Genomic DNA, 25,987 nt, shown 5'->3' on the forward strand with positions numbered 1-25,987 from the left:
TTCGTTGGAATAAATAAATAAATAAATAAATTGTACCGCTTGCTCTTTCTCTCTCTCTCTCTTTCACTTATCCTACGCGACTTTTAGAACACAGTTCACTTAGGAAAATTAGCAGAGATTTGGAACACGGAAGCTATTTTTGTTCTTGACCTACTACATACAAATTTACGATTTGTTTTCTTATTAATTCATCTCACAGTTCCCCGTTTTCTCTCCAGGTGAAAAGACCACTCGTGAAAATTATATCTAGGACAATCCCCGTATATTTACTACCTTCTCGCCCTCCCTCTCATTTCTTTTCTCTCACTAGTGTTTTCATTTTTCCCGTAGAACACCCGGATCATCACGATGCATGTTTCTTTTTTGCGATATTGGTCAAAATCATTTTTGAATTCCTTCTTTTTTTGCAGTTCACAATTCGTTGTCCGTTTTCCGATTCAAACAGTCCATAGTTCATATCGGGTGACGGAATGGGAGAGCGTGAAGTCAACCTACCGCAACTTTTCTCGGACGTCTCGCGAACAATAAGCGGTATCTCGAATATTATGGGCGCTGGTGCGGGTACGTTTTTGATGTAAGTGTGTTATAAAAAACTTTGATTTAAGAAGCTTCCGGAGATGGTCCAGGGAGTGGATCAAGTAGTGCTGCTGGAGGAGGAGGAGGACCATCAATCGCTGGAAATATTTTTGGGAATACTTGTTTTAAGGCATGCGGTATGGAGGATATTCAATTTGCAGCAAGGGTAAGTGAGTTTTATGATTTTTATGATTTCGCTCTTTTTATGCTCAAAATGAAAAACCGCGCAAAATTTTCGAAAACGCGTTTAGGAAATTTGAAAAAACTGAAATTCTCCGTGAATCCGTGCGACCAATAGTACGATGTTTTAAGAAAATAGAATGCTTCGCTTTAAGATAAAATAGAAGGCTACGATAAAACAAGATTTCTTCCTGAAAATCATTCAGTAGCGGTCAATAAGTTATAAAAACGTATTTCTAGATTTCCGACCATTTTGACCATTTTCAGGATTCTGGAGCTCGGTTTTCAAGTTTCCGATCATTTTCAGAACTTTAGAGGGTTTATAACAGAGGTAGATTGTAAATTTTGCATTCACAGAATTTTTGAAAAATCCTAGTTTTTCAGTTATTTGCCGATTTATGGAAGATACTCCTTCTAGTCGTTTTTCAGAAATCGGCACATATCTAGAAAATTAGAAGTTATCGGAAAATTAAGTAAAAGCACAATTTTCAGTCTAGATCTGTTTTACATCTTCTGAAATTTTAAAAGTCATTGGAAATTTTATAGCCGAGCTCCAGACTCTCAAAAATGATCAAAGTGGTCCGAAATCAAGAAAAAACACTCACATATGATATCATATTCTATTTAAAAATGTTTTTAGAAGATGTAAAAAAGCTGTAATGAGTCCATGAGTTATCATGGGCCAATACGACGTTGAACGTCTCGTTATCAGGTAAAAAATAAAATTTCTCCCAAAAATCATATACGAAATATTTCAATGATCTCGGTGTTTTTTGTACTCTCTCTTCCACAAACAACACTCAATCACTGAATTATCCGAAATGCATCCCGTATTTTTCATTGTTTTCATGCATTTGCTCTGCACTTTGAAGAATATGATACTTTGAAAAAATAATATGCATAACCTCTTAACCCGGACATCCATATTTAGATGGGGGGAATATCCATATTTAGATGGGGGAATTCCAACAAAAACATAAACATTGGCAAACAATGTCTTAGCGATGCGAAATTTGGGCCTAATTCTGTCCACCTTAAGAAAAGAGCTAATTTTTTAGCGTTGTGTGTACACTTGTTGTGTTTGTGTTTTTTGTTTGATTTGTCAACAAGAAAACAGAACAAAAGAAAAAAACAATTATAAACTACAGTAATCTAAAAATTTTCAGGCAGCCGGGGAAATGTTCTCAACTATTAAAATGTGCGTTCTGATGTCCACCATTATATCACTTCTCTTACTGGTTTTTCTCTCAACGGCGCTTTTGTATTTCATGTGCTCTTACAATCAGGTGAAAGAAATCATACAAAATATGAGTCGTGTATCCGCAAAAACTGTCAAAAAGTCAATATCCAATCAAATCACGTTGAGCAAACAAACCGAGTGGATTCTAAATTCGATGACTTTTTCCCCGCTTCTCGCCGGTTTAGATACGCTCGTTTGCACTTGATAAGAGGGAGAGGAAAATTTTGATTTTTACTGTTTTTCAGAAAAACAGTATTTACAGTATTGTCTATTCAAAATAATCGCGCGAGTGAACGAGTGAAAATGTCTGCGTCTCTACAGCGCCTCTACAGGTTTGGAGACTCTCTACACGTTTTTTTACTCGTTCGTCCGCGCGATTACTTTGAATAGATAATAATGAGCTGAAATACATTCTCAAATGAAATTTTCTGTTAAAATGGTCAATTTTAGGTGACTGGAAAAGTACTCATTACTTGTCAGTTCATTCTGAAAAATGTAAAGATTATGAATCAAAGTTAGAACTTTGTTTTTGTAGTTAACAACTTTTTTGTATAATCTCTTGCTAAAGAGGTATCTTATATCAAACAGAAAACACCCAACAATTTTAATTTGACTACTGAAATTGGTAAAAAGGAGTACCGTTGTTTTACGCGACCTGTTTTTTGACAAGTGACTAAGGAAAAGATTGTAAATTACAAAAATGAAGCTATATGTTTAATAAATGATTCGAAATTTTTTCAGACCAAACGGACAAGTAATAGGTATTTTTTCAGGGATCTGAATTTGACAGTGTTTTGCTAGGGTTGTAATTTTGAAACAAAACGTGCAGCTAGCAAAGTTATTGGGAAAATTACAAAATTCTAAATAAAACTTACAGTAAACATTGTCAAAATTAGATTTCTGATATGGAAATTTTAGTAGGTTACGAATGTTTAAGACTTTGGAAATTGACCATTTTCCAGGGAAAATGTATTTTTTCCGACATTTCAATGGTCCTGACTGCTTATTGTGGTCCATACTACTTGTTTGAAAATCTTGAGATGAAAAAAAAGTAAAACTTCACATTTCTGAACCTTTCAAAATTTTCAGAACTGCAACAACTGCTCAAAATTCTCTCTTCCCTCATTTTTCAAACGTGTGACATCTACACAAAGCCCGGTGACTGCTCAAAAGTGATGTAAACACTTTGATAACTTCGAAATTGACAATCTTGACGACTTTTCACTTTAATTTATTCCGTTTTGTTATTTATTATTGCGGGCACTCTTTCGTATACATTTTTTGAAATTTTCTTGGACATTCAATATCCCAAAATCCGATTTTCCTCTTTTTTTTATCGCGCATTCAGCTTCAACTAATGATCCAAAAAATTTAATCGAAAATGTCAAAAAAAAACTAGTCATTTTTGTATAGGTCTTATTGCACATCATTTTTCATCTGAATAAAACATTGAAAGATTAAAACCTCTACAGTATTGCTCCCTTTTACTAACGGCTGCTTATTTTAATCTCAGAGAACGAACCAGCATTTTTTGTATCAAGAAAAATGTATTTTCAAACCGAAGACAGTATTGTAGTGTTACCTCAAATTTTGGAAAAAAAATCGGAAATATATATTTTATGAAAAACGTAAAATTCCAAATAAAATGAGCAAAAGCATTCGTGAAACATTGGGAGAGAGCTAGAAAGAAGGAATCACGTAGGGATCACAAAATATGTACAATACTGGGTTTGTGAAAAATATTTTGATGGAACGCCAAATATTGTTGTTTATAGAAATTCTATCTGAAATGACAATTCTTTTTTGGAATACATCAAAACCTATAATAGTTGTATGACCGAGAAACCCGAGTATCCATGATGAATTTTGACTTTTTGGCTTTGGGCAGAGAATGAGTAAAATTTTGTTGATAGAAATTTCGTTTGAATTACATATAAATAATACCAGACTTGGGAAGATTGGAGACAAAGAAAGAAGTGAGCGGGTCGGAAATGGTCAGAGGAAGGAATTGTTGCCTATGTCATGATATTCGTAGCGACTCCGCCTCGCGCAACACATTGTGCATGAAATGTAGGTTAGGAAGGAACTTCTGAACTGATGATTTGTGAACATGTAGATGAGGAACTTGCAACATGGTCCTGACACAGCTAGCCATACGAAGAAGAATGTTACCTGAAAATATTCAATTATCGGGGGAAGGATTTCAAAGACAGATGGCAAAAAAGGTTAGTATCACGTAATACAGTATCAGGCAGAGATATACAGGAAAATTTTGGATAATTCTGTGCTTGAGTGTTGTTTGTGGAAAAAAAGTACAGAAAACATCAAGATCATTGCAATATACAATACCTGTCAATAATTAATACTAAACGTATTTCACAATGGATTCTCGATCATTTTGCCCATTTTCCTAGTTTTCAAGCTATTTGCCAATTTCTGAAAGACATCATTTTCCGGCCCTTTTTTTGTGATGAAAACATGAAACAGCAGGTGTCTTTCAAAAATTGGCAAATACCTGAAAAACTAGGAATTTTTGAAAAGTTAGGTGACGGCGAAATTGTCAATTCAACGTCAACCGGTATTAGTAGGGCCCGCCCTTATACTGTTCCAAGGAGCTTCCGGAGGGCTGTTCTATTACAGGGGCCTTCATATTTTTACGACCATTCTACCCAAAATTTTTTATGAGCAAATGCGTTGAATTCTCATTAAATTAATGAAAATTTATGAATTTCTACGAAATCGGGCAATTTTTTGAGTAAAAATAATGTTTCAACGAATTTCTTTGTAATTTCGGATTTTCCAAAATATTTTTTACAGAAATCGAACGACTTTTTAACTTTGAACAACACATTTTTTAGTGCGCACTTCTTTCACAGGGGCTTTCCTATTAAGGGACTATTTTAATACAGGTTTTACAATGGGTTTGTTTTAAACACTTCTAAATGTTTACAATGATTGGAAACCAGACAGCCGAGCACCAGATTGCTGAAATGTGCCGAAAATCAACAAAAATACGTTTTTGTATATCTGACATCACTAGCCCGGAAGTTAACAATCTTCTTACCATAGACAGATCCATGTCGAACGGTCCCCAAATTAATTCCAACAACTTCAAAGTGATTAAAGGCAGCCATGATAAGAAGAATGTGACAAATAAAAATCCAGTCAGCACAAAATTCGGATCAGTTTCTACCACATTTCTCTGACTGTCATCAAGCTGAAAAAAATTTATTTTGGGATTCTATCTTGATGTTTCATTTGCTCACCACTCCCGGATTCCTAATCGCTGACCAAATTTTCCAACCTGTATTGAACACTGTTACTAATGTAGGCACGAAGACTAGTAAAAGGAGAGTAACACTATACGCCGATGTTGCTGACCAATCCAGAACACAGAGTTGTGCATCAGGGTAGAAGACAACCTAAAATGTTTTGTTGCCGAAATTTAAGAAAAATGAAAATGGATCACCTGCATTCTTGCCACGATAATTGGGCAGCAAAGAAGCATTGATGTAAGCCAACTGAATATAATCCAACATTTGCACCTTGTTAATGATTGCTCACTATATCGTGATGGTTTCATCATTGCCGAATATCTGGAAAATTTCCTTTTGAATCCCCTATAGTACCTATAAATCCAAAAGTGCAAATCTTGAAGAAGAACATTTTCTTCTTCCTCTTCCCGTCTCCTTTGGACGGGAAATACGCAATTGGTAGAAACCTCTTCCTTACCTATCGATACATATCCATGCAAATGTGTAAATGGTCGAGCAGAGAAGTGCAATTTGGAGGTATGCTGCACTTTTGCAAATCATCGAATTGTCGCCGCCGATTCTCCATGTTCCTTCGAGAGTGGAATAGATGCTGAGTGGGATGACAAAGAGAGCCGTCAGCAGGTCCGCCACGGAGAGGGATATCTGAAATTTATGTAGTGATAAAAATTGGTGCAATTTTTAGTATTTAAATAGTGTCAAGTTAAACTGGGAGACGAATGAATTGTCAAACAACAATTTTGATTACTGTGTTTGCCCTATATGTGATGTCGCCATATACATCTTTTGAGCTCAATTATCTCGGTTCCTTCAGAAGTCATTCAAATTCTTTCAACTGAAAAATTGTTAACCATAAAATCATCAACATTTGATTAGTGACCAAACCTTTGATTTCTTTTATAGCAACCGAGATAATTGAAGTCAAAGTGAACGTGGATAGTAATTCCGTTAATATAGGATCGTAATTCCCAAAATTCCGACCATTTTTGAAATAAAACTGGTTGAAATACGTTCGAAAGATTATTTCGGGATGACATTTCGACCAGAATTTTTCCAAAGCCTTAAAAAAAACAAATTCCGATCTGAACTTGTTCGAACTTTTTTTTTGGAATTAGAGCTGTCTCAAGCGTAATTATTTAATTTTTACGCGTTTTTGTGGTGGAAAAAATCGAGTTTGAAATTCCGAGACTTTCAAAATTGGAATATTCCAAAGTTTCAAAAAATTCCGGAAAATTCCGAACATTTCTGGGGCTGGCTTTGAAGAAAATACAGAAATTTAAAAAAAAATCACGATGAAAATTTAATTTTTTTTTAATTTAGACCGACAAACTTAAACCAAATTATGCTAAAATTTCACACCTCCTCTCCCCCGAAACCCCAAGTTATCTTTCTTCCTACGAAGGGTTTCCAGCAGAAACAGAAAGTTGACCTAATCAAATTTAACCCAGTTTTCCTCGCATTACATCAGGCTAGCATACTACTGCACAACCTCTATTACATTAGCATTCATATCCCGACCAAGAAGTGACAATCAACCAAGTTTTGGGGCTTTGCGAAAGCTTTGGGAAATCATTTTCTTTAAAAACTGGGTTTCCTTTTTATCTATGGTTCGTGAGAATCTCATGCGAAGAAGATCAGAATTTAGATAAAAATGCTAATTATCTTCCAGAACCTTTGCATTCCAAAATTATAGGGTTCCAGTTCAATTTCACCAATTTTCAACTCAATTCCGTTCTCCTCTTAATTATGCGTATCCTCTCTCTGAGTGTTGTGCACACCATATTCAGAGAAAACGGAGAGGAAGCAATGTATAAGGGAGGAGTTAGTGCACCATTTTGCACATAAATTAAGAGGCCACACATGATGAAATAGTATAAGGAAAAGACGCATGAATCCCAGATAGAGAGGGAAGAAAAAGAGAGTGTGAAACTGAGATGAGCCATAAAAACCCGGAAAAGTTCTATGAGAGTCTTTGAATAGAGGGAAATTAGAAGGGAAATGAAAATAATCTAAAGAACGCACGTCAGATAAACTTGTTCAAAAATTCTGAGATTCAAAAATGTTGTAAATACAGTAGCTGGTCAATATGATATTTAAAAAACGTATTTTTCAGTAGTCTCGTATTTTTCAGAGTCTGACACGTTTTGGATCACTTCGAGAATTTCAGCGGATGTGAAACAAACCTAGATTGAAAACTTTGCACTCACAGAATTTTTCGAAATTTTCAGTTTTTGCAGTTATTTGTCCATTTCTGAAGGACCCCGTCGGACCCTTTTTTGTACTGAAAACGTGAAAAATGGGTGTCTTTCAAAAATTGCTGATTAGCTAAAAAGGTAGGAAATTAAAAAAAATTCTGTGAATGCAAAGTTTTTCATCTAGGTTTGTTTCAAAACCTCTGAATTTTTCAAAGTGGTTGGAAACATGACAGTCATCTAGTCTCGTGAAAAAGCCAAGAATCATCTGAAAAACACGTTTTTGAATATTTTATTGACCGGGTACTGTACGTCTATCTTCTCCATATGACATTTATTAACACGTAGTTCACAAATTCAATTATTTCGGATTATGCTTCTTCTATTATTTTCACTGAACTCTGAAGAAATTTCCAAAACATTTCCGTCAGCTGAATCAGTTCTGAAGTCAAAATTCTTTAAAAAGTTGATAATATATTCATGTAAAATAAAATTCATGTCCTAAAAATACATGCTCTTCTGAACTCTATGATTGAATCAAGCCATTATTGACATCACCCACACCAAAATCTCCTTTTTCTGAAACCGACCCCCCAAAACCCATTGGGGATATGGAAATAGAAAAAAGGCTCAGAAAAAGGCAACTTTTTTATCCCTCTCTTCTTCCACTTTTATTTGCTTTTTTTAAAAAAATTCCTTGCCCCGCCACTCACCAAATAACATCCGATGACGTCAGATAGATCTGGGGTGAACGCGATGATAAAGATGTTCAGAATCGATGTGACCAGAAGGAGCAAATCGACAGCTAGAATGAGCGACGCGCGTCCCAAAGATTCGGCGGTTAGACTGCGAACGTCGACTGGCGGCCACATACTTGGGCTCGTCGTCCACAGTGCCACCTAGAAAAAATTGGGATTTTCTGGTTTTTCGAACTTATGGAAGGCTCTGGAGAACTTCTGGAAGACTGGCTGTGGGAAAACGAGCAAAAACACAAATTTCTGAAAGCACAAGGTGTCTTGAGGCCCTTTGTATGGGAGGGTTGCGTAGAAATGTCGCTATGGTGATCCCCTTTCACCATGGTCATATTTGTGAAAAAGTTCAAAAAAGCACAAAAAAACTGACTTCTTCTTTTGTTCTTTTGACTTCAAAAAAGGAACTAAGCTACTAAAATTGGCTAGACTAGACGTCTTGATGAAGTTGTCAATCAAAAAATTCGGAATCCAACTCACCTTGTGCCTAATGAGGCCATTCAGGTTCCCCAATGAGAAAAACGAAGGTGTGCCAGTCTCGTTTGTTTTTTGGTTATCCTTTTCAGCCAAATCAAATCAAGAATTGCAGCTCCCAATATCCCAAAATTCGCGGGGTAGGACAATCAACAAGAAGCTACACCTCTTCTTCGTCCTGTTCTGAAAAATTGATTATAAATTCTTGAAAATCAAAGAAGAGATATAAAAGAGCGAAATGGAGGGAGAGTAATAAAAACGACTACAAATCTACAGTACTTCTGGAGTTATTTTATTGCTGGCTTTCTGATTTCAAGATTGAACACCAAGGATTTGTGCTCTGCTCACTTAACACCCTAGAAATGTGAAGAGAACCATAGTTGGTCAAAGGAAGAGATAAGAAGACTGCCAAACCAACACCAAGTCTCTGGCCTCAGGTGGTAGTAGTCTTTCGGACCGAGCGCCACAATCAGAGAGGAGCCAATTTGCGTTCTGCCCCCCCTACAAATGGCTCACTCTTCCCATCGGTCCTCCTCCCACCCCCAGCAGCACCCCAGGCTAGTCTCCCACCAACAAAGGACACATCGTTTTCGTTTTCGGAAAGAAGAAAAACGGATTGCGACATGGGAAAGAAGACGAGTATGGGGAGGGATGGACATAGATGGAAAAACGGACGGACCGCCCGGCAAAGGAGCCCCCAGAAAACGGGGGAAAAACAGGGAAGAGATAGAGAGAGGAAGTGTGTATCTTTGTGACTGGAATGCAATTCCGATATATTCGTAAGTTGATACTAATGGGTTTGACCGCCGCTCCTCCGTTTTCGTGCAGTTTTTTTGTTGGATAACATGTTAAAGTTTTTAGGAAATATTTCGATCGAAGCAAAAAATGTAAAGATTAATTTAGAAAAAAGATATCAGAAAGTGGTCGGCTGACAAAATGTTTGTATAAATATCAACAATATTTTGACAGTTAAGAACTTTTTGATATTTTTCACAAGAACTGAAATAAATTGACTCAAAGTTGGAAATCAGGGAATTCATTCTACTCGTCACTGTTAAGCTTGAGCAAAATTTTTCGTTTTCTGTGAAATAAATTTAAATCTGTTCAACCGATGAAATATCACCTAACATTTGCCAGTTGACAACTATTGGATATCTGGGACAGGTACTAGGATGAGCAAGTTCATAGTTGAAAATTGGAGGGCGCTTCTATAACAGGTTTTAAGGTATTTTTATTATTAAGGAATTATAAAAACTGAAAATCACTGTATACAGTTTCAGCAGGACTTTGGAAAAAGGTAATGTCTTGAGTTGTGTTTCTAAATTTAAAAAAAATGGGAAAAACAGATTTTCCTTCAAAAAACTGAACTACAGTAATCCGGTTTATGAAAACTAAAATCGTCCAAAAATAATTCCAGTTGAAGTTTTGTAAAATGCGTTCCAAATTGTATTATTTAACTTTCAGGAGTTTCTAGACAGTTAAATTTTCAAATTCATTATTACCACATTTCCTCTAATAGAACACCCAAACTGTCCACTTTCAGGTCAATAATATTTATTCCTGTGAAAGATACCAAAAACTTGTCAACTGATAAATTGTTTATCATAATATCATTAATATTTTATCGGTTGACAAATTTTTGATATCTCTCATAGGAATCGAGATTATTGAGCTCAAAGCTGATAGTTCGATTTAGCTTCTATTCTAGAGGGAATACGATTCAATATGGATAAACATTTCCAAAGAATTGTTTCACAGTTAAAACCCCTATGATTTTTGCCCTATGACACCTATCTCTTGTAAAAACCTAATAACACGCTACAGTACGCCTCAACGTTTCTACAAATTTCTAAAAAGTCCACAATCCCCAGATTTCCTGCCAAATCCAAAGTAATCTAACTTTTCCAACAATTTTTTTGGGATAATGCCGATCAGGAAAAAGCTAAGTGGATCCTAAAAAAAGAAGACAAATCGTCTTTGGCATCTGGTGGGAAATAATCGCACTCCGGTGGCGGCGCTGAGAACGCAGCTAAGCACCTAGCCGATTGGCTCTTAGAGCATGCTTCTTTTTTTCAACAAAAAAAAACAACAACAAACTAAATAAGGAATCTTGAAGGTTGATGGGACCCGGGGAATGGGAGGAAAAACGGGGGAAAAGAGGCAAAAGTAAGAAAAGCACCACAAAATCTCAAGGAAGAGAGCACTGAAATAGGCGAGACATGAGATGGCGGCTCTTTGCTTCCTCCTGCTGCCCCTGGCATGTGCTCCTAGAAAAGAAAGCCAATGGATATTTAATCCGCAAAAGTATAAAATTATGTAACTAGCAATCTGGGCCGCCCCTCTCTTCTTGGCAGGCGTGCAATGCTTCTCAACGCTCAATCATTTGCGCATAGAAATGCATATTTCTGTCATCCCGAACCTGCTTCGGAAGGTGGTGGAGGAGGGGGAGCAGCGAAATGGGCGGAGCATAGGACATACAATCTAAATGCTAAATACGGAATAAGGGTCTAGACTTTTGAATGGTAGAACAATGGGGTGACACCAAATTATTGAAATGGGCACGTTTCGATCAAATAAAAGTCAGACTAGGGTATTTTAATTAAGAATTGAAGACAATTTTTGGTGAAAACGAAAAGGGAAAATATTTGCATTTTGTGTCTCCAAATATTTGATACATAGACATAAGAGGGATCAAAATAATTGAGTTACCCTTTGGTCTTTTTAATACAATTCATTTTTTTTGGTGACTTCTTAGTCATCAACAAAATTTAGTTAACATTCCGGAATACCTAACTGAATTTGATGTCTCTCAAAAAACTTATAGTAAAAACACATGTAATAGAAGTGCCCCACACTGTCAGGTTTGAGCTGATTCATCTTGGCTCCTATGTGAGGTTTTAAAAATGTGTTAACTAATAAAATGTTTATGATATTATGGTAAACAATTTATAAGTTGACAACTTTTTTATGTCTTTGACAGGAATTGAGATATATCTGCTCAAAGTTTAAAGAAAGACGATCCTTCTATAACGGGATTTTTCTCGAAAAGACCTGGAAACCTGTGGAATACTGTACATGAAAATTATACATTTTGAACCCAAAATTCTTGGAAAACAAATTTCTTCGGACCAAATGGTGTGTTTGCAACAAAAACAAGTTTCATGAGGTGCACTGCAAAGATGAGGAAACGAGAGTAAATAGAGATGAGGAAATGCGTATTCGAGAAACATTTATACGCATGATTTATTTTTTACGGGGCCGTTTTTTTCTAGTTTTCTCTTGGTGAGGTCCGAAATTTGCTTGGAAAATGAGGAACCTTGGTGTTTGGGATGAAAAAGATGGTTTTTAAGCTACAAGGTCTTGAACATCGAACACTGTATTTTTGGTTACAGTAAAATGCGGTTGAAATATTTTTCAGTCAATTTTTGGTCATTTTGACCATTTTCAAGAACCTAGAATTTGGCTGTCAAGTTTCAGATCATTTTGAAAACTTTGGAGGGTATAAAGTAGACCTAGGTTGATAATTTTGAATTCGCAGAATTTTTTTGAAAATTCCTAGTTTTTTAGCTAATTGGCGATTTTTGAAAGACACTTGTTTCCTCACATTTTCAGTTCAAAAACAGGCCGAGAAGGGCTGTATTTCAGAAATCGACGAATCGCTGAAGATTAGAATTTCTCAAAAAGTTTTATGAATCGAATTATTTGATATCTCTGTTCATACCCTCAAAAATGGTCTTTTGAAAATACCAAAACTCAACAAAAATGAATCAATTTTTGTATATCTTATTGAGCAATACTGTAAGTTACGAGGCTTTTTAAGACCTTGACCTAAAAAACTTGCTTAGTTCCTGGTTACTGTAAAATAGATCTACGGTGCTTAGCTTAAAAATGTAAAAACCAGTGACTTGAAAACGGCATATACCGTACCACTATGAAACCAAGATCCCATTAAATTATTCACACTTTCCCACTGTATTTGTATTTGTTTTTAAAGATCTGCCAAAATTATGAAAAGTAATTTGAACCGCTGCTCTCTCAAAATGACTCAATCCACCAAAAAACAAAGTTCAAGAGCTTCTTCAAGTACAGTAATTCAATATTCATGAAGTGGTCATAAAATGCTACCAACTGGTGAAATGTCTTTTAGAATTGAAATGCATAGTTGGTAAAATGGAAGAAGAGGACGAACTGGGTGTAAAAGGACAAAAGAAAACGAGGAGTGACGTGTGTTTTGATTCAATCTTAATCGCGTAAAAGGCTGCTGAGCCCTCCGAGTGAGCTAAACTTTTTCCCTACTTTCTCCTTCTCACACTTCTTCTCGCTACAACAACTACTCCCGTTATAGTGCACCTATTATCTTGAGCGGTTCGGCTCATTGAGCTAGACGGACCTGGTTGATGTGAAAATGAGCGGAGAAAAACAGGGAATACCGAAAAAAGAACTGCCTCTGAGCTCTGAGCTCCCGAAGAGTCCATTTTAGACGAATAAAGTTTTTTGTGACGCCTTTTGGGAAGTGACACCCCTTTTCAGCGGAAGACTTTTTTCTCAAAAAGGGAAGCAGTTTTGGCTTTTCGTAATGTATTCAAATGGTGAGTGAGTGTGTAGAAATGTGTTTGGGAGCATTCACACTAGTTCGGAAGTTTCGGGAAGAGAGAGGGTGTTTGCGTGACCACAGCAAAAAATCATAAATGTACTTGGACTAAATCTGTGCAACACACTCCCTTGAGTTCAGAATACATAACCAGTACACTTGATAAGAAATGGATGGTCGTGTAGTCCATGGGACCTTCTTTGATATTTTGATCAGTGTAGAAAAATTTAAAAAATACAGTACTCGTCAAAAAGAATACAAAAATAATGTTTTTCAGTTGATTTTGATCATTTTCAGAAGACTGGAGCTCGGCTATCCAGTGTCGGACCACTTTGATGGTTTTGAAAGGTGTAAAACTAATTTAAATTGAAAATTTTGCCATCACAGAATGTTTTGAAAGTTCCTAGATTTTAGCTGTTTGCCATTTTTTAGAAAGATAATTTTTTTGGCCTGCTTTTGTACCGATAACGTGAAAACATTAGGTGTCTTGTAGGAATACAAATAGCTGGGAAAGTAGGAATTTTCGAAAAATTCTGTGTATCCAAAGATTTCAATCTAGGTCATTTCATATCTTTTCAAAACTTTCAAAGTTATCAGACACTTGTCAGCTGATCTCCAGACTCCTGAAAATGGTCAGAGCTAAAAAACACGGTTCTGTTTATCTTATTGACCACATCTATATTGATATGAGCGGAAGTGAAAGCAAATATTATTGATATTAGTAATCAATATTGATGATACATTCTCGTTGCTCTTCCGGTCAGGTAAAACGTCAGGTTACGGTAGCTTTACGTCAGGAAAAAATTGGCAAAGACTATTTGGTCTGATGAGTTTCTCTTCAAATCCAGGGCGACACAGATATCTGCCATCCGCAAGAGGACAAAACGAAAAAACTGGAAAGAAAACCCGAGAAGCACAAAAAGCACCACGTTTTATAAATTCCCAACGGGAAGTTTTGACCGGGGCGCCAACGATGAGGAGGAGAAGGAGGAAACGGACAAAATGGTCGGAGAAAAAAGTAGAAAAATGGTATTTTGGGATGAGCTTGTCTGGAAAGAGAGTTCAATCAAAGAATCTCAAGTGGTTCCAAAAACAGGGCATCCACATTGTAAATAATTTATGGTTGGGAGGGAGACTGAAAGACCTAAAAAGGATTTCTAGCAAAAACGAAACTAAGGTTTCCTCTGATGCCAATAACATTTCGTTTCGCGTGTGCCCGTCTGGAAAACGCAAGGAAGAAGCACTATGTAAGAGCACTAATTGCATGAAGAAGAAAAAAGGAGAAGAGGAGGAGACAAGAAAAAAGTAGGAGGAGACGAAGAAGAAGAAGAAGAAGAAGAAGAAGAAGAAGAAGAAGAAGAAGAAGAAGAAGAAGAAGAAGAAGAAGAAGAAGAAGAAGAAGAAGAAGAAAAAGAAGAAGTATCGTTTTGTGGAAGTAGTAGAAGAGCAGAAGAAGAAGAAAAAGACGGGACTAGGAATCGAGAGGAGAGGGCAAAGCAGTTGCAAAATGGGGCGAAGACTCTGGAGCGGATCGCCGCCCCGTCGTCGTAAGGAAAAACGAGTAGTAAGAAAAACGACGAAGGAATTGAAACAGTGTGAGTGAGTGAGAAAAAAAGTAGCGAAATGGAAAACAAAAGAAACAAATGTATTAGACCGAGTCGAACGAAGTGACAAATCGACTGTGTCGGGGAAATGTCTAGGAAACGTTGGGTCCTTTATTTTTGGAATTCATTAGTCAAATCGCGCATTTTCAAAAATTTCCATAGGACTTGAGAATTATGTACTGTTCCCTGAAGATGGCACTCAAGATTTCTGACAGATTTTTGACATTTTGTTTTCATCTACAGTGACCCGTACTCTCGATTTCTTTGGAATATTTCTGAAGAATTCGGAATTTCAAAATTTTTCATCGGAATATTTAAAAAATTTGAAATTTCAAAAACCGGAATTGTCCGAAATTCCAAAAACTAAAAAAAAAGGAATTTTCCAGAATTCCAAAATTTTGAAACCTGAATATTCCAAAATTTCGAACTTTGAGAATAAGCATTTTCCGAGATTCAGAAAATCCAAAACTCCTAATTTTTGAAAATCACAATATTCAGATTTTCCGAGATTTTGAAAATCAAAGTATTCCGAAATTTTGAAACTTTGAATATTGAAATATTATGAAATTTCGAAAAATTCCAAATGTTGAAAATTTCAAATGTCGGGATTTTCGAAATTCCGAAATTTTGAAAACTAGAACAATCCGAAATTACGGAAATTTAAAAAATGGATTTTTCGAAATTCCTAAATTCCTAAATTTTAAAAATCGGGACATTTAGAAATCGCCAAATTTTGAAAATAGGAATATTCCAAAATTTTAACATTTGAAAATCAGAATATTCCGTGATTCCTAACTTTTGAAAATGGGGATTTTAGAAAAAAATTTGAAAGTGCTATTTCAAACATCCCGGGGTCTAAATTGAACACTTTCCCTATTCTTGCGAAAATTGATTAATAATTTGGATTCTTCAATTTTGAGCTCATTGCCTAGAAATCAACAACGCTTTTTTTCAGCACCATTTATTCTCGATTTTCGCCTCATTTCCTAGAACTCAAAAAAATTGCATTTATTTTGAATTAATCAAAATCTTTTAAGACAATTGGAATCGAATCTGAACTTTTCTTATTTCAGCTCATGTCACTGAAATTCTATACATCACATTTCAATTGTCATCAAATACCTCGGGATACGTAGTACTCAAGTTTTCCGGACAAAGTGGCTCAATAAATAAGGCTCATTACTTTCTAAGCAAATTGGACTTGTCACAAAGTTCAAGGAAAAATCGCACTTTTTGGTAATAAAATAAGAACCACGAATAAAGAAAAATTGAAGGAAACTCTTCTCCCAATTTCCCATCTTCATCTCTCAAATTCATTTTCACACCGTTTCGAGAATTGGAAGCGCTGGGAAGCTTGATCGAGATTTATGAACACCTCTTCCTTTTTTATAGGTAGTGCTACACTTTTCCAACCTTTCTTCCTCATCCTTTTTTCTCAATTCACATTCCGGAGATAGGAAAACTGAATGGAAAAAAAATTGGTGAGGATATTGAAAGAAGACCGAATGGAATAGGAATTGCGAGAAAAGAAAAAAAACGGAGAAAAAAGAAGAAGGGGTACTTGAAAAATACTACTGTACCTTTTTTCTTCCAAAATAAAACGACCAGTCTTTTTTTGGAATAAGACAGAACTCTTGAGATCCAAGAGTTCCAGATCAGTGGACCCTTTTTCGGTGTTTCGAAGAAGCTTTTACCGTACTGCTTTGTAGTTTTCAGAACAAAAGTTGTTTTCTCTCACAGTGTAGTGAAAAAAACGGATTAGGACAGAAAATATTAGAATTTGTCATTCCGACCCCGAACAAGAGAACTGAGCACGTCGAACAACTGGTGAAATGAGTGGAAGAAGGAGTAGAAAAAAACGGAGAAAAACAGAAATTTGTCTCGAAAACATGCCTTTGGGTTTAGATCAACTATATTTTCAGTCTTTTGTTTGTAGGAGCAGAATTGTAATACTTTTTCTAAAAAAGACGTGTTTTGGGATTTTTCATCTTCGTTATTTTGGGTAATAGTTTCAGTTATCAGAGCTTCTTATTAAACGTAAAATTCTGCTATCATGAAAGGTCGCATTTGTTTTCGGAAACTTGAAACACACCGTAAAAAGATTTCTAGAATGCCACTTTATACCTCCCTTTGAGCTCAATTATCTCAAATCCTGCAGCGAATAACGGAAATTTGCCAACTAATATGCCGTGATATAACCAACATTTTATCAGTTAACATATTTTTGAAATCTCTCATAAAATCGGAAATAATTAAGCTCAAAATGCGAGTATAGGGTGGCCTTCAGTTACGCTGTTTATAGTGATTTTGGTTGGTTTCCAAGAGACGTCGCGAAGTAACATTCTTGATATTTCGAAATTGATCCTTGCAGATTCTGTGATAAATACAGTATGACGATCACTTCTAAAAAACTGTTATGTTGAAAAAAACGAAAAAAAAAATCGTAATAACATACCCAACACAAAACAAGGGTACCCTGAACTCAGACAAGAATGAAGTTCCAGCAGCTGCCCTGCGGCAGGAATTTTTATTTTAGCACAGTGCCTTAACCCGCCGGCAGGAATTATTGTGTGTAAAATTTCCAAGCGTTCTTGCCGGCGGGTTAAGACTCTGTGTTAAAAAAATGTTCCTGCCACAGGACAGCGGCAGGACCTCCATTCTTGTCTGAGAACACTCTAATAGAATGACCTTCCTTACTTTCATCTTTCATCCAGGTCATTTCGGTTCCTGTGATAGACATCAAAAAGACGTTAACTGACAAAATATTTTGGACAACATAGTAAACATTTTGTCTGTGGATTCTTTACTGATATCTTCTAAAGAAATGGAGATATGTCGGCTCTAAGCTTCCAGTTCAAGAATCATTCAATGTGAGTGTTTACGGTAGGTTTAAAACAGTTTCTCCACTTTTTTGTTTTTGAAGAAAATCTAAATGTTGGATGCTTGGTACCGTACTCTTAATTTTATGGTTTTAGTACATTTATATTTAACCTAAATAACTATCAGTGTGAATCATTCTGCATATACATTTTTGAAATTACAGAATCTTGCGGCCGATAAACCAAAAAATTTGCCCCTTCTTGCAAAACTGTACTTGAAATAAAGTCTGATTCATTAAAACATTGGAAACACAAGTCTGCTGAGGAAACACGAGTTTAGAAGAAAAAATTCGAAATTTCAAATTAATAAAAATTTCAATTAAGAAAAATATCAAAAATGGATAGTCAAAAATGGGGTTTTAAAGGTGTTGAGCACTAGAATAAAGCATCGAATTAATTTTTGACATTTGTCCCAGGAGAGTTATATCTTACATGTATTCTAATTGGTTCAACAATATTACAGTGCCCCACCCCGCCCTTTTCCGAAAAAAACTTGTCATCATAAGAAGTACTCGTTTCTGATTTCCTTAACGGTCTCATTCTGACTAATTGGCTCTAGGGATTACAGTAGCAACAAAATTCTCAAATTGCGGCACTAAAAGCTGTCAAATTTGATCTTCTAAAGCTAATTAGATAAGCGTAAAAAACAAAGTTTCCTTTTTTGATGATTATACGTATCTGAAATCTATTTTGACAAATTGGCTATGAGGGATTACTGTATTCAACTAATTCTCAGGTTAACAACATTTTTTGACTGAAAGTTCTCAAATTTGATCCTTTAAGACACATCTCATAAGCCCTAGAATATCAAATTTCAGATTTTCAGTAACGCAATTTAATTAACCTGAGAAAACTGGGTGGATACAGTAACCCCTCGGAGCCAGTTAGTCAGATTGAGACAGTAGGGATAACTATGAATTAGCGAGTTTTTGACGTTCCAACAAATGCGGTGACATGAAAAAAATGTCAAATTCGACAAACAACTAGAATTTATGGAGAAATGTGATAGTGAAAATTTAGAAGCACTGTTTTCGGACGATTTCCCATCCAAACATGTTCAGAAAAAAAGTCCCAGACGAAGACGTCGCATTTTTTCTTGCTCCGTCGTTTTCAAATCAAAGCAAGCGTTTGTTAATTAGAATTCGTTTTTATGTATGTGTATGTGCATGTGTGCCTTCGTTTTTCTTCTGCCACCTTGTTGTGGCTTCTCGCTTCTCGTTTAGTCTTCTTCCGGAAATAAACGGCGGCTTTGCCCTCCTTGACTGCTCCTCTAATGAAGAGGTTTGAGAAAAAAGAAAGGCACAACAAAAAAAAGAAGAAGAAAAGGAAAAGTCAATCTTTGGCAAATAAATAAAGCCAAACGGGGAACGGAAAAGCTACCGTAACCCAGAAGAAAAAAGGGAAGAGTGATATATTACTGTAGCCCTTCTCGTACTCTGTATAATAGAGCAATTTTTTACTCTCCCCTTTTGAGAAAAAAAACGACACCAGTTAGTTCATCCTATTACTCTTGGGAAAAATATAAAAAAGGAGACAACTGGTGCAATGCAAAGCTTCCGAAGAAGTGCATGAGCTTTTTTACTCTTCATCTCGGCACTTGATCCCATGAGATATCCTAAACGACGAACGCATTCGTTGAAAGCTCAAACAGATCGGAGTCACAGATTGAGGGGACCGTTCTCGGCGCCAGGAAAACACTAGAGACAAGTCCCCACCCCAAAAAAAAACGAGGATAAAGAAGACGAGGAGCAGGATGACGAAGCAAATGGAACGCTAAAACGGAAAAATTAAAAAGCAAGAGCAAAGAAAGATGCACAATTGGTCTTCTTCTTCTTCTTTGAAAAATGGAGAGAAAAGAAAAACAATTCCATCACGTCACATACACACCGGCAGGGGAGATGAAAACATATATTGAAAAAATATGTGTTTGTCTATATGGTGCTGGTTTTACCCTTGCTTTTCCTATATATACACACTCATTGACACAACACGTACACATACACACACGTGCCCTAATTCCATCCATTCATTCAATTTCTGGATTAGCACCGATGCCATGATTGACGGCCGGCGGTCCCACCACAACCAGAGAGGAAGGATGTGGGGTCTAACATACACCGGAGAGAAGAGGCTAAGGAAAATGTTCGGCGGCGAATGAAACATGGAGGAAAATGGCGGAAACGGCGGTGAGAAAAAGGAGCAGCTTGAAAAGTGATGTATTAATACGAAATGAGGGCAAAAGGCAAATGAGAATGTGTTGGTGCTCCCAAAGACATGAACGGAAAGGTAGGATTTGATGGTCTTATTTTGATAGGTGGAGATGAGCAATCCTGTTCACTATAGGCAGTTGAAGCTAGTGGACTGCATAATTAAATCTCGGCATTTTTTAAGAATTATGATTTTTCATATTATGACAAGCAATTTTTTAGTTGACCACTTTTTGATATTTATGACAGGAACCGAGATAAATTGGCTCTAAGTTAAAATCAAAGAGGCTCTTTCACAGATTTTACGGTAAATTTTGTCAAAGCCGGTTATGTCTAAGTAGCCCACAGCTTAAATCTAACAGGAAATAAAAACCAATATTTAAAAATTATCAAACTACAGTAACCTAGAGGTCAAAACCCAAAACCCGACTCTCCCATAACTATATAGTTCCGAACCGCCGTTCATCAAAAAACTGACTTGCGACTTTCACGTAGTTTGAACCTCTTTGACTCTGGGGTCAAAAACAACTGAGAGACTTTCAGCTTCTGTTTGTCTCTGTGTATGTTTTTTTCGCTCTGCAAGCCGTTTTTCGTTCTTCTTCTTCTTGTGTCTAATGGATTCGGCGGCAGAAGCCAGTTGATTGAAGTTGTTGATGACGTTTTTCTCTCGAATTGTGCCTCATTAGTGTGAAGGAAAAATGATGGTTGGTCGTGGTCGTTTTTTGTCTCTTATTGCTGATGAAGCCCCAATTTTCCATTCATGGGAATGATTTGAATAGAAAAATGGGCGAGGGATGAAACAAGTAGAACCATCGATCGCAAGTACAGTGCAAATCGGATCGGATTAAATGATCCCTTCAATTGAATTGTTGCTGATTCATAAATTTTTCAATGGAGAGGGAGACAGTCTACCCAAATATTTTAGAGTGTCCTGACAAAGTTCTCGCGCGATTCATTCTTCGAAAACAGAATGACAACGACCCTGATCAATACACTCTTACTACTGGCCATTATTTTAATGCTATCAATCAATTTATCCTATTTCTGCGGAAAAGAACCAAGTCATTATGCAGCTATTGATGATGAAAGGTTCTCAATGGAAAATATTACAAAGTAAGTTTTTCGCTAATTTTTAAATATTTCCGTGAGAATCCAAGTCAGGAAACTTTAATTTTTCAGAGGTATAACAACTCTTAGCAGTAGAAAAACGTCTCCATTTATTCCTCCCTTCATTCCATTCCGATCAACTTTTGTGGTAAGTTTTAAGACGTGTTTCTCAGTTGATTTCAACTACTCCTAAAAATAGTAAACATTTACTAAAAAAATGAGTTTTTATATATTTTATTGACTGGTACTGTACACCTTTGAAATTAAACCGAATTCCAGACATCTCCAAAATATAGTCTAGCCGCTTGTAGGATACAGAAAAACCTGTCTACAATTCTTCTCCATCTTTTCTGCTACCTCAATACTCCTCGAAAATTTTCCAAAAAAGCATCTTCTTTAACAACCGAGTTCAAAAATCAGTAGGTTATTTGTGATACCCAGTCCTTCATTTGTTCTTGTAGTCTTTCCACTGAAACCTGTAATACCACACATGCCTCCCACATCGCCACAAATACAACATTCTCCACAAAACTAGCTATTATTCGAGATCCGGTAGAACGATTTTTGTCAGGTTTCGTGGATAAGTGTATACAGTAAGCCGTTACTGAGTAATTTTTCAATACTCGGAAATTCCAGTGAAGCGAAGAACAAAGACTCCAGATGTTATGGATGTGATCGAGATTTAGTTTGTGTGCTCAAAGAGCAGTATACACGATTTCAAATGATTGTCGATGGATCTCTAAGAAGTTATTCTTATGAAGACCGACATTTTGCTCCAATGTCATGGTTTTGTGATTTTGATCCTGACACTATCAAGAATTATCAGTTTTTGTATTTTGGAGAAACCGAGGAACAACAAAGCCAAACGATTAGTGATTTGATGGATGTGTTAGATACCCATGGAGTTGACAATCACACTATCTCACATATATTCGATGAGCTTTCAGGTATTTCTTTGATGTAAGTTATTGATTTACATTAACTGTTCAGCCAATCGCACCAAGCACAGTACAAGCGGGTCTCAAATCAGGAGAAAAGTGGGAGAAGAATTGAGAAAATCCAGAGAGGCCATGCGCTACTTATATTATATTTATGAGAACGATTATAGAGTTTTCAATTTGAAATCACCTTTTATTTATCACAAAGTTTGAATTGTTTAGAATTGGAAAGTTAGGAAACGGGTTTTTGTACAAATAAAGGCGATTGAATTTGGAATTGTTTACTTCACACAATTCAACTTGGAATAAATGTGGCCAATCATAATTATGTAAAAAAATCGCAATGTTCCAATTTGTTTTCTTTAAACCGCAGCGTTTCGATCGTAAAAAAATCGCAATGTTCCAATTTGTTTTCTTTAAACCGCAGCGTTTCGATCGTTGCAAAGGTTCATTGATTCAAGAATCAAAAAATATAAGAAAAACGTTTTTCAACTTTTTTTGTTGGTCCTAAACAGAATTTTCTGAAATAAGTCCCAGAAAAATATCCAATAATGTGGTGATAATTATTATTTGGTGGCTAGGTTTTTAAAATCGAGCAAAGTTCATAATTCTCCGTAGAGCAGCAACATTTCAAAAATATCATTTATCGTTTAGATACAGACAACAGATGAGTTCAAGATATTCAATATTAGAAAAAAAAAGTTAATTGAAAAATCCAGAAAAATTAAGAAAGTTCACACTTTGTACATCATTTTTATTTGAGTATCTGGTCTCTGCTGACCTTTCTTGAAAGTTGAATGAAATCGAATGACTCGCGCGCCCGAGTTTCTTGTTTCCCTCGCGCTCAGAGATATTTTCGTCTTTCGAACATATTCGTCAAACTTCATTTCACCCTTTCTCATTTCGAAATTCTTCCTTCGTTCAATTTTTCGTTTCTCTATCTCGAAAGGCTCCGACTGGTTTTTCAGGACGTCCGCTATTTTTTCCTTCTCATCTTCTCTTCCGCACCTCATTGAGCTGAACGATGGGCTGAACTGCAATAGTTCCAACATCTGTTGACTTAATTGCCTTTCCTTATTCAAGTTTCCGCTTGCAGCTTCTTTTTCCGCCGTTTCCATTCTTTCGTCGAAATCCACGTTCACAAGCTGATAGTGTATGTTCAGCCAATCATACCGTATTTTGGGAAGAAGCGCCTGAAATTCCACGTTGGACTTTATTGAACCATCTTTCACAAACTTCAAAAGCTTCGATTCGTGTCATTTTAAGGCAATTATCTCTCTTATGTTCCTCGAAAGTCGCACAATTATGGCAGAAATCTGAAAAAGAGATAATATTTGAAAAAAAGGGAGACCTATTTTTTACCTTCTCCCAGTTCGTTCTTCACGGGGACTGTCACATCGTAGCGCAACATGCTGGCAACAATATCATGCTGATACGTCAAATTCTCGAGTTGTCGTTGAAGTATTTTTCTTTTAATCTAATATGAATTTAGATTAGAGTAATCTAGAAAGTTTTGAAAAACTTACTTCATATGGTGAAAGCGGTAATTGATCCGGACATTGTTTTTGGTGTTCTTCCATATCTTCGGGGAACGGTTTTTCACAGAAACAACATTGTTCCTCACTATTGATGATATCAATCTCGAACATTCCGGAAAAAAAATGTTTGGTTTTTTTATACAGATCGTAACAAATGGCTGAATTTCTTTAAAAAATTAGCTTGTCCGTGTGGGCTTCCCGGCCAGCCAAGCAAGCCCGTAAATCGCTTCAAATCGTGAAGTCCACACGGACAAGGCTTGTTGCTAGCATATGTGGAAGATAGCACAAAATATTACAACAGAAATTTTCGAATACCAGGAACCTTGATATTTCAAAGAGACATTTGAACGGGATCATAACCGACTTTTGAGGAAAAAACTCAAAAAAAAATTCAAATTTATATATTTAACACAAACTTCAAATTAGGCGAATAAATACAAATCTTCGAATTCGATGACTTGTAAATGAATATGCAAAATATCCTATACATAACCGTCAATCACCCATAAAACAAGATCATGAAATAGATAAAAAAAGAATATGGATCATAATTATTTGTTGTTTTCCTCCAACTCATTTGCTTTCTCTTCACGCAAAATGCGGTGAGCATTTTGAAGCTCAGCGAGCAACTTCTCACTCGTAGCCATCGTCATATTCAGTTTCTTTTCCCAGGATGTAGTGCTGAGTTGCATGTTCAATTTGCAATCCGGAGCATCATCCATGACACGAGTAGAAACCTGAAAAGTGGGATTAAGTGAGAAAATCGATAATACGTTCGAAGTGCGGAGGAGGATTTTTGTTTCAGTTGAAAAATATTTCAAAAAGCAGATGATTCTTAACCTGGGTGCTCATATTGAGACAGCGCATTTTACCTCAAAAATGTGAGTCTTTATCAGGTTTCTCTCTAAAGTTCTTCCATTTTTTCTAAATTTTTAAAGAACAGCTAGCCTAGGTTTTGGATAAACTCGCAGCGTAAATGAAGTTCAACCGAGATCTGCCTGCTCGAAGCTTGAATCTCATAAATTTTGAACAGACATGAAAAACATCGGAAGAAACATCGAGATACGGTGGCGGACTGTTTTTTCACATGTTTCAACCTCAAATTACATACCTGCATATCTATTCTGATACTTGCTCCTCTGTAACTGCCACATTCCATTTCGGACTTCAACTGAACGAAAAATTCGCTCGCCGTCACAAGATTCTCGATACCCTTTTCCAGCGCTTCCGCTGCCTCCGAGTTGGCTTTCAACGCCGTTTCCTGAAACATCTTTCATCTTGTCACGATTCATACATTGCAAAAACTTACCAAGTCCTTCTGTTTCATAATCGATTCGATGAATTCCATGTGCTCATCAGTTGGAAAATCGGCGCCGAGTACTTTGCGAATGCCTGAAAAATTGGGAAATCGGACAAAAATGAAAAATAACTGTGTTTACCTAAACTGTCACATGCAGATAATATAAAGAACTCCATTTTTGAATGGAAGTAACGAAAAAACGGGGAGAGATCGACTGAAAATGGAACGGAAGAGGCCGAGGTGAGAAGAATGTGTGTTTCGATAAACAACGCGCGGTGGCGGAATAGCGGAGTGTCGTACCGGAAAAAATGGCTGCTGCGCTATTTAGTCAATGTAAACGGCCATTCTCATCGTGAAAAAAATGGGTGAAAAAGAGAAATTAACTTGAGTTAAATAAAAATGTGAATTCTGATAAGAATTGTGATAATTATGGACTAGCACTCCCTTGAATCTGGAGCTGTATTTTTCAAATTAAACTCTAGACACCCCAGAAAATGGGAATACCTTTGAAACTTTGTGGGGAAGAATATGACATTTCTGACGCCACGTTAAAAATGGAGTCACTTATCATGGATATGTTGTCATCAGCTTACAGATTCATCCGGAATTCCGACGTTCGACTTGCCAATTTGAAGCAGTCCACAGAATGAAAACAGTGTATAGAATGTAGATCTTTGCTGTGCTTTCCGAAAAAATTTCATTTGTATTTTTTTGTACTTTAATCGGTTTTTTTCCTTTTTTTCATACTTGTAACGGGCCGTTTTTCTAATTATTCACTCATTTTTTGCGATGAATTTGTATTTTAAAGTGTTTCTAGAGGATAAGCGATGTATGCAGATAAAAGAAGGCATTTTAATGCTAACGAATCCGTTAGCTGGTGACAACATCGATTATAAATGACTCAATTTTCAACGTGGCATCAGAAATGTCATATTTTTCCACACTAAGTTTCAAGGGTATCTCCATTCTCTGGGGCGTCTGGAATGTATTTTGAAAAATACATACAGCTCCAAACTCGAGGGAGATTTTCCCGAAATTCCGAAAAAAATATAGATCCGAACCCGCTGAAATATCAGCCCATATTTATCACAATTCTTATTACAATTCACATTCTTCTTCTTCAATTTGAGTTAACTTTAC

General features: G+C 36.3%; 5 protein-coding genes across 5 annotated transcripts; 2 read left to right on the forward strand and 3 right to left on the reverse strand.

Annotated features, from left to right (window-relative positions):
* Positions 1–470: 470 nt before the first annotated feature.
* CBG07755 lies at positions 471–3,172 on the forward strand (the record flags this gene model as incomplete). The annotated part of the gene is made up of 4 exons (XM_045240448.1): positions 471–561; positions 606–742; positions 1,923–2,189; positions 3,086–3,172. The coding sequence occupies 4 exons, from the start codon at positions 471–473 to the stop codon at positions 3,170–3,172; spliced, it is 582 nt and encodes a 193-aa protein (XP_045093443.1).
* An 819-nt stretch (positions 3,173–3,991) lies between these two features.
* CBG07754 lies at positions 3,992–8,332 on the reverse strand (the record flags this gene model as incomplete). Its single annotated transcript, XM_002645928.1, has 6 exons — positions 3,992–4,168; positions 5,061–5,213; positions 5,263–5,418; positions 5,466–5,592; positions 5,729–5,913; positions 8,174–8,332. The coding sequence occupies 6 exons, from the start codon at positions 8,330–8,332 to the stop codon at positions 3,992–3,994; spliced, it is 957 nt and encodes a 318-aa protein (XP_002645974.1).
* A 12,602-nt stretch (positions 8,333–20,934) lies between these two features.
* CBG07751 lies at positions 20,935–22,222 on the forward strand (the record flags this gene model as incomplete). The annotated part of the gene is made up of 3 exons (XM_045240449.1): positions 20,935–21,077; positions 21,708–22,018; positions 22,062–22,222. 3 exons carry the CDS (start codon positions 20,935–20,937, stop codon positions 22,220–22,222), a joined length of 615 nt encoding a protein of 204 aa, XP_045093444.1.
* Positions 22,223–22,743: 521 nt separating this feature from the next.
* On the reverse strand, positions 22,744–23,658 carry CBG07750 (the record flags this gene model as incomplete). Its single annotated transcript, XM_002645926.1, has 4 exons — positions 22,744–23,202; positions 23,246–23,325; positions 23,372–23,486; positions 23,536–23,658. 4 exons carry the CDS (start codon positions 23,656–23,658, stop codon positions 22,744–22,746), a joined length of 777 nt encoding a protein of 258 aa, XP_002645972.1.
* Positions 23,659–24,098: 440 nt separating this feature from the next.
* Positions 24,099–25,023, reverse strand: CBG07749 (the record flags this gene model as incomplete). Its single annotated transcript, XM_002645925.1, has 4 exons — positions 24,099–24,284; positions 24,659–24,808; positions 24,857–24,939; positions 24,987–25,023. The coding sequence occupies 4 exons, from the start codon at positions 25,021–25,023 to the stop codon at positions 24,099–24,101; spliced, it is 456 nt and encodes a 151-aa protein (XP_002645971.1).
* Between the last annotated feature and the right edge of the window lie 964 nt (positions 25,024–25,987).

The sequence above is a fragment of the Caenorhabditis briggsae genome, assembly GCF_000004555.2.
Source record: "Caenorhabditis briggsae complete genome, chrX, whole genome shotgun sequence".
Lineage (NCBI taxonomy): Eukaryota > Metazoa > Nematoda > Chromadorea > Rhabditida > Rhabditidae > Caenorhabditis > Caenorhabditis briggsae.